An 11088-nucleotide genomic window follows, 5' to 3' on the forward strand; every position below is an offset into this window, starting at 1 on the left:
CTTGTTCAGCATGGAGAAAAGAAGGCTGCGGGGTGACCTCATTGCAGCCTTTCAGTACCTAAAGGGAGCCTACAGACAGGAGGGCAGTCAACTCTTTGAAAGGGTAGATAACAGCAGGACAAGGGGAAATGGTTTTAAGTTGAGGGAGGGAAAATTTAGGTTGGATGTCAGGGGGAAGTTCTTTACAGAGAGAGTGGTGAGGTGCTGGAACAGGCTGCCCAGAGAGGTTGTGGATGCCCCATCCCTGGAGGTGTTCAAGGGCAGATTGGATGGGGCCCTGGGCAGCCTGGTGTAGTATTAAATGTGGAGGTTGGTGGCCCTGCATGTGGCAGGGAAGTTGGAGATTCATGATCCTTCAGGTCCCTTCCAACCCTGGCCATCCTGTGATTCTGTGATTCTGACAGAATTTGCAACATCTGTATTCAGCTGACTCATTAGAGAGCAGGTGCTCTTCAGGGCGGGGATTGAGAGCTTCTGGAACATCTTATGTCATTGAACCTGACTATGGTACTTCCGTGTCATGTTCTTAAAACAGATTTCCTGACTCCTTACATGACTATTTACCATGCGATGTACATAACTGAGTGCTTTAAGGAGTTATGCTACTCCTCCATGTCATGTGCTTAAAGTGAAATATGTCTTACATGCTGTCACAAATAATTGTGAAATATCTTGCACGTTTGTTACAGAACAGATACTTGAAAACTCTGCTAATAAGCTACAACAACATTTGCATGCTTAGCTTAACAAGAAGGCAATGTTTGTATGCATCATTAAACTGAAAGGGATTCTGTATCACAAAGCCCAGTTAGGTGATACAATTACTAGCACACTTAATTTGTACTATTCTGGTCGTTGAACAGCTTTCCTACAAAAGCAGACTTGCATCTACAGAGAATGATGCATCAGCTATGCACATGTTTATGGCTGTATGTTCATGTATATTTACGCATCCATAAAAATATCATTGTGATATCCCATTTTCAGGCAGTTCCTTAAACTCCTAGAATACATTTACAGTGAGCAATAAATTTAACTGTAAAACAAGGTCATATTACTATGTGCTGCATGAAGTATTGACTGAGAAATTCAACTACTATAGCAACAGTAGTTTATGAAGCAGGACAACAGCAATTGTTCTACTACTCTTAGCAAAATTCTCAATGATTTACTGATGTATATAGATATGTATTCATCTCAATTGGATTTCTTGTGTAAAAAAAAAAAAGAGAAATAATTGGTGCATTCTTTCATTTTATTTAGGCAGATTAGCAGATCCTACAAATGGGACTTCCTGTGGCCACAGAAACCTGTGTATATCTGTAAGAAGTTGGTGGTCCTGTAAGTATACTCTATCACAGTGTTCTTCAAAATATGATTTGTGTCCTAGAGGGCAAGAGTTTGGAACCACCTTTGCATTAGGCAGTGCCAATAAAAAATAAAGTGACAAATTTTAGTGGAGGGCCAACTGTGACATAGTTCAGCCATGCGTGTTGTTGATATCAGTCTTGGTCGGTGTGGTGGAGCACCTCATCCTCCTGTGGTACATGAGGCCCACTGCAAGATTTTCTGCAAGATTTTTCTGAATCATGGGAGAAATTACAGAATGTGAGACAGCAAGTAGTAGGTTTTTAAATAGTAGGGAATATTTTGTCCTTAAGCTCAGAACTTTGCAAAGAGTAAAGGATGTGATCTAGTATGCTGCACGTAAGTCAAAGGTATCTATTGCTCTGCAGAACAATCCACCAAATAACACTTCCAGCACAAATGAAAAAAACACCAGCACTACAATGCGCTTTGTCTCAAATGCTAGCACACGCATGTGGCTTCTTTTCCTCTGCTAATTTTTACAGCCAGTGTTTATGTGGAAATGGACTTCTTAAAGGACAATGTATGGATAGATTTTTCACAGAGTTGATCTTAAAAGGCAATTTTTTTTTTCTGAGTCCAAAAGTAAAATAAAAATCACAGTTAAATTTTCTCATTTGATAAATCAAAAATACTTTAATAATTTTCCTACATCAAGGAAAACTGAGTAACATAAACATGACCAGTCTAAATAGAAGGATCTTTTGTTTCCATTATCCAAAAAGCTGAATGAACACATTATTTAAAAGCCAACAAACAAAACCACTAAAGTTTTCCTTGTATCCAATTTCAGTCAAAGTCAGTATTTTTAGGCTCTTTGTTTTTTTTTTGTTTTTTTTTTTTTTTAATGAAACTGGAAGTCTGTCTCTTCTGGAAAGATTAGCTTCCATTTTTTCCAAAAAATGGAACTGACAGATAGAAGGGGAGAAAAAAAAAGACAAGCTTGACTTACAGTCAGTATTTACATCTAACGTCAATAAAAATATGAAAATCTCTCTCTCTCTTTTTTTTTTTTTTTCAAATGCACTTCCCCTCCACTGAAAAGGGAAAACCTTTCCCTCTCCAGCACATTTTCACTCCATCACTTTTGTCCCTCACTCCCTCTGCTTCCTTGCTGTTCTGCTGTGAGTGCACATTTCCACAAGACCTGCTGCTTGGCTGCAGTGAATTGCTCTCTCTATCCCCATCACACCCGTGCTTTGTTGTAGAGGCTTCTGACAGTGAAATAGAAACTGATTTCATATCTCCTCATGTGACCAAAACTGTGAGCAAAGAGTAAATTAAAATGTAAATGTAGTGCTAAACCAAATTTCACTGTGATACTCAATCCAAGTTCAATTTGTGTCTGTGAGTATAAATACAACTGGGTGCTCAGGAGAAGGTGTCCCATGCATTGACAAGTAAGAGGGGTCACTGCATAGATCTGTGCAGAACAGAAATCAGAAACAGAAATCCTGGAACAGAAATCAGATTTATCTTCAGTATTTGCATTCCTGCTCTTCACTTACTTTTGAACACTGTAAGTCTTCATGATAGCAAGTTTTCCTCCAGGAAATGTATGATCTCAGCCTTGATTTACCCTATTGTACCAGGAATACACAAAAAGTATTTCAGACTGCAGATAAATGCCTTATTGTTCTGAGGATGTAAGCGGCTTGGTCTGGTCTCCAGGGCAACCCTCCCTGGCATGCATAGTCATACTAAGCTGGGAATAAGCTGAAGCCAGAAACTCACATTTAACATGTCCCAAAGTAAAAGAAACTCTGCTTGAAAGACTGCTGCTGAAGAAGTCCTGTCCTCCTTTTGACCTAGAATAATATTCAGTGTATTCCTCTGTTGCACTGTTCTGTTGTCTGAGTTCCCCAAGCAGGTATAAATAAGTAATACGTGCAAACATATTTGAAAGAATTTAAGCGTATTCTGGTGTGAAATCCAAGTTTCAGCTTCTCTGGTGAAAACAATGAATGAAAAGAAAGACTCAGCTTAGTAATGACTCCTAGTGAGACACTGTCTTCTCATCACTTGGGGCCTCTGTTTGGCTCTTGTCACTGGCTATACATCTCCTCTAGAATCCCTAGCCAGGCCCAAGCACATACAGGAGCTGGAATAATTATTAGGATAGGGATATACGATAGGGTATAGTGCTTTGGTGATTTTGGTCCTCACTGCTGGAACCATGTGCAAATAGCTGGGCAATCTATGGCACTGAGATTAAGCATGAGCAAATGACGTCTTAACTCCATGGCTCAGAGCTACCTACCCAACAAATCTGAGCTTTAGACTGTTCTTTGTTGGAAGTCATTACAATTTATTTCTACAAAGAAGAACACAATCAAGAGGAGAATCTAAAATTGTTCTTCCAACATGAAGAACATCAAAAGTCATACAAACACTTTCATGGAAGATTTGGTCCAGCGCAGGCAGGAGCTGAACTTGGCTTTCCTACATGCTTACCACCAACATATAAATTAATATTTAAAGTTGTATATGAATCTATACAGTTATTACTACTAGGGGATTTCAGTACATACGTCCCACTGCTGGACATAATTGTATCAGTGGCATTTTGAAATGACTGCATTTGTTGTAGAAGATTCATTTCTCCATGTGGAAATTGTTTGCTTCTTAGCAATTAAAGCCTCCTCCTTTCCAATTCTTACTGCAGGTATGAATTACTACCTGTCTATCATACCTTTTTTGGGTGCAGTGGAAGCTGGCCTCTTTGGAGAGGTGAAGTACGAGGTAGAAATGCTGCTGCCAGAGGACCGAAGAGATGATTTCTGTTACAGTGTTGCTGACTGCCGTTCTCGCATTCCGGAGCTCATGGATGAGTGGAAGGCTTACTTTGAAGTAAACAATTTAAATTTTTTAAAATATTTTGTAGGAGATTATACTTGAATATTTCTTTTTAAAACTCTTATTATTATTTGTTGCATTTTGGTGGCTTGATTAACTTTCAATAGCAACTTGATAAAAAAAGGTAAGCAATGGAAAAAAGCAAAGCATGACATAAAATGAATGAGAGATGAGAAAGACAGGATTTTTACAGGTTAATTATTCTTTTCCTTCCTTTCAAGATAATTTTGTATTTTAGCATCTGTCCCTAGAGTCTGTTAACGGTTACACTTGTTTCCTAATGTTAGCAATTCCAAATTATGCAGGCGAGATAGATATTACCCTAGAGAAATGGTCTTGAGATGGTTTTATAGGGCCTTTTTATTCCTTTGAACATCAAAAAAACTGAAATTCAGGAGGATATTTTTAATACATCTACGTACTCTGTTTCCACATCATTCAGTTGCTCTCCAGTCACAAATATAACTGTACTTCTTACTTCATAGGTTCAATAATGCTTTTTATAGATAACCTTTATTCAACATTTTTGTTCACAGTCAGGTAATGGATAATGATCAGCAAATTAAAACCACAAGTAACCTGGTGATTTTAAGTAGAGGAATAGGTTTTAAGAACAAGGCTGGATTTGTTTTCTGCAATTTTTTTATACTAAACAGTATATTTAGGAAGTTATTATAAATGATCACATAATTACAACCATTAAGGTTTATTTTCTTATTTTTTGAAATTTCTTAGCATGTGCAGCTGAAAGAGTAACTGTTTTTTGAGAAATTCAGTATTTTCACATGGAAACTTCCACTGCACTCAGATACAAGAGTCCAAATTACTGTGACAGAATACCTGAATTATGTGGGAAAAACATTCACTCTGTTGAAGCTAAAGAATTGCAAATCTTATTAATTTCAGTCAGAATAGAAATTCATTCTAGAAATCTATATTAATAATTTCTCCCTATGTCAGATAGTACAGTTATTTACAAAGTACATGTAACACATTCTAACTACTCATAAGCAATTTTCTTTAGCTTGAAAGCTTATTCTACTGTGAAGTATGTAAGTGTGAAAAATGTATTGATTTTAAAACATCCTCTTATTTCTCTGCTTTTTTCTCCCTCTTGCTGCAGTATCTGCAGTCTACAGAGCAAAAAACCGTGAACTCTGCGAAGTCCTCCTTTGTGCTGGATGATGCTCTCCACTACATGTGGAAGGCGCATGTTGCCTCCATTGCTTATGCGCTGCCCAAATTCCAGGACAGGTATGGGAATGTGAAAGATGGCCATGGGGACCTTCTTACCTCCATGTCTGTTTGCTAGGATAATGCCTGAGCAATGCTTGTATGAGGCTCTGGGCTTTCCCTCTCGAGGAGCGGGAGATATCCGGCAAGAGATGAAGCATCAGCACAACAGGCTGTGATAGGCAGGCATCAATATGCTGATTCCTATCTGAAAGCCAGGGCCTCAGCCAGGAGCTGTATCTAACCTGTCCAAAGATGGTTATGCCAGGAGAAATTATACATAAAGTGCTGCAGGAGGTTTTAAGTCACTACTAAATTGAGATTGCTCAGGATTTCACACTGATCAAAACTCATTTGGTATAAATGATAGATTACTGTGTTCTACTGTGGGTTTCAATTATCTGATCATTTTTTACTTTTATTTCTTACAGCTTAAAATATCTTGCTGTTCCAGAAGCAAATTTTGGTGAAGACTGGGCTAATGGTGTAGATTTCATTGCAGCCACACATTTCTCTACAGATTTGCATACCACAAACCACTTCCAGGCTTTCCTGCCCCAGAGGATGCTTGTTGAAGGGGATGTCCTCCCATCCATCAGTGGCTTCAGTTCACAGCAGAACAAAGTTCTTGTATCACTGAGAGCTCTTAACAGAGCAAATCAATTAACAGGTATGAGCCTCACCTAAAGAAGCTGGTAGTCCATAGATATCTTACATCTTCTGTTTCTGTACTTTTCTCCACATGAATGAAGTGATTTTCAATATACGGTAGTAAAATCACTTCATAGAGATGAAAAGTAAAAAAATATGACTAAAAGTATAACCACAAGTGAACAGTGCACCAGAAAAAAAGTACAGCAGTGAGATAACGCTGACAGTATGTGATGGGGACTTCACACTAGACAAAGGTTATGTTTGTAGGACCATATGATCTTGCTCTTTTTTTTCTCCAGTTTACCCAGGAACTTTAAAAATGATCACCAGCTTGCATTTCACAAGTTAAATCTGAAACCATCAAAGCTGTAAATCAATTTACTGGATCAGTTGAGGTCATAATAAAAAAAAAAAAAAGAAAAAAGAAAAAAAAAAGAGCAAAAGATCAAAAACAATGCTTTGTATGTCCACAAGTATTCTGCTTAGTTGTTGGTTGTTGTTTTTGTTTTTGTGGGATATGTTTTTGTTTTCCATCTCAATCTTTGGTGTTATGGAAAACATTACGCAGACCCACAGAATTCTCTCCCAGCACTAGAACACTATCCTTTAGACAGCTTTAACTAAAATAAGTTCTGCATCACCATCCAGTGGTGAGACATAAAATTACAGTATTTGGATGGGCTGATACTATTTATTTATTCATCCTTTATGAAAGGAAGCTATTTAAATTAAAACACAATGTGAAGTTACACCATAAAGCTAGTATCCAGAGCCATAGTTTGTTTGTTGTTGTTGTTTTGTTTTGTTTTTGTGATCTTCTGTCCAAATACTTCAATGAAAATTCAGTAGCTGTATTTAGTGTTGGAAGACTGATTAATGAAGATATTATGTGTTACAAAAGAGCATCCTCACACCACAAATTGTTTTCCTCACACATAATGGTGAACATTGCTTCATAATTTGAATAAGGATCATAACAGCTTTGTCATATGACTGGTAACCTATGTCACAGTTCAGGGTTTCTTAAGAGCTTCAGGGAGCTCTTAAGAGCTCTGTCCCCTGCATGGTAGCCTATGTAATGGATCATAGAAACAGGTTTCTTCACCAATCTAGAATTCATCTCTCCACTGTGGGGACAGCAAGAGAAAGCAGGACTTGCAGGGTAGAAATCAGGGAGCAGAGCACCAGGGCAGCAGAGCAGATGAATGCAGGACCGAAGGGAGAAAGAAGAGGCAAGGATGCTGAAGATGTTCTATATGGATGTAGCCATTAACAGTGTGGTATCTATCTGAAATCCCTGGCTTTGCAGGCTGGAGATTTCCCTGACTCTGCTTTGAAGGGTTGAGCTTTGCTTTCAGTTGAGGGTTGTATGCAAGCTAGCTCAACCTGCTGATAGCTTTGCAGATCAGAAATGGAACTTTAAACTATATTCAACTATATTTGGCTCTGGACTGACAGTCTAAAAGTGGATCTGAAAAGCTAGACCTTGTTGTTACAGCACCTGTGACAAAATGAGATATACTGTTCTGTTGAGCCGGATTCTTCAAACTTTTAAACAGAGCAGAGGAGAGCAGGCAATGAGCATTGTACAAACTGGTGCTAAAGCAGGACTGGTCAGGAATGCTTCATGGAGAATGACTGCTAATTGCCTTGATGAAAGTATAGGGGTCATTCGCTTCTTTAGCTTGAGGCCTCAGAGGGGTAGAATAGTAAATTCTTTGCTTATTTAGAGTAAAAACAGAAGTGTGCATGACTGCAACCATCAGGCCATTGCTTCATAAGCTATGAAGCTATGTGCAATTCCAGAACAAGGCCCTGACATGTGTCTTCAATCATTTTGATTTGCAACACTGGTGACAAGGGAACAAGCCAAGTTGTCCATCAATACAAAGGAACCCAAGCTGAATGAATAGCCTGTGTCTTCCTACATAGCTGTAGGCAATTACTACACCATCAGCATGCTCCAGCCTTGTCACTACCTCAGGAGAGTGGTTAGGTGTTTGCAGCCAGACATGTGCTTCATCCCTTGTGTGCCTCGAGCTGCATGTACTCCATGTTAATCTGACAGTGACACATTGTGTTTCTTTCCAAGGAGGACTGTCACTGAAGCTCTGGCAAAAGTCAATGTCTACTGAAGCAGCAAGGAAAATTGGCCGAAAACTGATTGAGGACTTGGTTGCCAGTCCGAGTTTTGACTGGTAAACTGGTCTTGGTAATTTCTTTACAGCAGGATTTCCTGAATAGCCATGTGGGCATCTCTCTCATATTGAATCGATACTTGTATCCTTAATTTTTTTTTTTTAATTAACTCATTTGTTCAATTAATCTCCTTAATAAAATGCCTTACAAAAAAAAAATCTAAGTTTATTACTTTCTTGACTTCATAAATGATGTATCATTATTGGAGAGAAAGTTGAAGGTAACTTACATTCAGTTACGGACTGTTTCCTTCCCCCTGTATACAGTGATCACAGCAAATATGTACTCAGGTCCTTGATGGTCTAACAGATGATGTCCCAACACTTTTCTTTGAGTTATGATCCCATGCCAGTGCTTTGACAATTTCCTACTGAAGTTGCTGTTCTACAGAGCAGCTGCAATTAAAGATTTTAGGCTTTTTTTTTTTTTTTTTTACATACTTCAGTACAGATGAACTCCTTCTCTAAGATGCTATGCAACAGGTAAGTGCTGCACCTGATGCTCAGGAGACAGCCCCAAGAGATCCTGAGCCCAATGTGCTTACTCTGCAGAGCTCTTAAGTAACTAACAGAATTTCTGTTGTTTGGTTTGTTACACAGATGTCAATGAAGCATTGGTTTATCCATCAACTTCTGTGATTAGGTAGTCCATACAGTTGTAGAATTAGTTTTCCTTTTGTACATTAGATATGATTATTAAGAAAGAATTGAGTTTGCATTGTGCGTCATCACAATGTCTAGCAGAGTCAGATCCAGATGCCAATCACACTCTTCCAGATGACAACACAATATGGAGAATTCATTAAAAAAAACGTGGCATCAGAAGTTGAGGAAAACTGGGACAGGGGGCCTGAAGGCAGAAGTTTCTCAGGAAGTCTGCTGACTTGGGTCCTCCATCCTTACAAAAACTTTACCTGGAGAATGGGAATGGCTGGAGCTGCCTTCTCAAGATGGAGAGCAGAGGATGGCAACACAACTCCTGCCTGCTGCATCTTGTGGGTTACAGCTTACAATATAGTTCAAAATAACACAAGCTTTAGACTCATGTCAAAATAAAGGCAAGCAGCTTAGTTTAGCCACCACGTAAGGGCTACCCTGCCTCTTTCAGTCATTCCTAGCATCTTGGTTGGTAACTGTGTCTCATAGGCATCTCAGTACACCCTCATTTGGGGTGAGAGATACATATCACTCTTTCTCTTTGTTTCCTAACAAGCACAGAGCACAAGGATCCAAAATTTTCAATATATATCAGTGAAAAGCTCATCCTCTGGCTGTGTACAACCTTTGCACTGGGAAGAGAGGAGGATGCTGCAGGTGGAGCCACAGCACACAGCATTTCAGAGCTTGCAAACAGCTCTGAGACAGGGAATCAGGCCAGGCAGCCAGCAACAAGGCTAAAATCACAGCATTTCCACACTCAAAGGCCCGCTGCCACACAACAGTCAGGTCCAGGGCCCAGGTGTCTCTTCGCTCTTGAATTCGAGCTCCAGACAGCCTGAGCATTAACAGGTAGTGGTGCTTCTCAGGGGTCTGCATATCTCAGTGGAAGTCCTGAGTTATTTTATGGATACTAAATAAATGAAAAGGAAAATATTTGTCCTTCCTGGCCACTTTCCCAGTTCAATTGGTTCGTTCTCCCCAAACTGGCATGATATTTGCACTGTAAATGAAGAAATAGCCATCGAGACATCGAGCACTTAAGCACTATTTTGACCTCTGATGTCCCAGGACAAAGGTTTCAATTATTCATTGTCATTTTATGGATAAACTCTTAATGTACCATCATTAGCTAATGATTTTAAAGGAAATAAGTTAACGAGGTCTAAGAAAATGCTGGAGTTTTTACCTTAATTACCTGGTTCATAGATCAGAGTAATTAGATTTCAACAGACTTTAGGTATAATCTAAAAGTAATTACTGCAGCTGCCAGCTGTTAACGCATTAGATTAATTGTACTCAAGAAAGTTTGAGAACAATTTTCAGTCTTTTCTGTGGTTAACTCAGGTTTTAATCTCAGGTGGGCTTTAAGAAAACAAACAAACAAACAAAAAAAACTACAAAAAATAAGAAACAGCAACAAATATTCAACCATTAATGCAAACAGGAAAAACACATTTCTTACAAGCTTGCAAATTGCTGCACTTAAGGAGATATTTCTAAGAGATATTTTTTAAAAGGCTAATATTTTCTGAACTGAGTTCATGACAACATTAAGAATTACTTTATTATTTTGAAAAAATACTATCTCTCTTAATAAACCTTCAGGTATTAATGCATTTCAAACACATTTCAAACAAGTCAAAAACGCCGATCTGTCAGGTATAGGCTCCAGGAACTGGACAGCAATTGAGCCGTGCGGTCTGAGGCACGTATAAAAGTTTAGACAAAACATAGTTTGCTTTCCCAAAAGTAGAGCAGATGCAGATAATCTAGAAACAAAACAGATGCATCCTAGTAGGAATACATCTGGGTGTCAGAATGTAGGGAAAAGGGATAATAGGAGAAAGCAGTGAAAAGGAAGAAGGATGGGAGAGCACTGGAGTCTGTGCTTGATAAAGCTGGCAAAGGCTGAAAAAAAAACAAAGTCAGAGGTGTGGCTGTTGCCCTTGCCTAGGTGGTTGTAATTGGGAATACAGCTGTTGCACTTCACCTTGCCAAAATCTAGATGTGTCCCAAACTGTCTCATAATGGACATATATTAGGGGTGAGGCTATCTCCCTTCTTGCTGGATAAAAGGAAAGCCACTTCTACCTTTTTTTTTTCTTTTTTTTTCTTTTCT

At 38.8% G+C, this 11088-nt stretch overlaps 1 protein-coding gene across 1 annotated transcript; it reads left to right on the plus strand.

The window, feature by feature from the left end:
• The first annotated feature begins 565 nt into the window (after nucleotides 1-565).
• CUNH6orf58 (chromosome unknown C6orf58 homolog) lies at nucleotides 566-8384 on the plus strand. Its single transcript, XM_042874546.1, has 6 exons — nucleotides 566-572; nucleotides 1264-1341; nucleotides 4034-4218; nucleotides 5348-5478; nucleotides 5889-6127; nucleotides 8204-8384. Exons 1-6 carry the CDS (start codon nucleotides 566-568, stop codon nucleotides 8311-8313), a joined length of 750 nt encoding a protein of 249 aa, XP_042730480.1. The 3' UTR covers nucleotides 8314-8384.
• The last annotated feature ends 2704 nt before the right edge of the window (nucleotides 8385-11088 follow it).

Source organism: Lagopus leucura, unplaced genomic scaffold (genome assembly GCF_019238085.1).
Source record: "Lagopus leucura isolate 7727_CA_CO unplaced genomic scaffold, USGS_WTPT01 Super-Scaffold_73, whole genome shotgun sequence".
Lineage (NCBI taxonomy): Eukaryota > Metazoa > Chordata > Aves > Galliformes > Phasianidae > Lagopus > Lagopus leucura.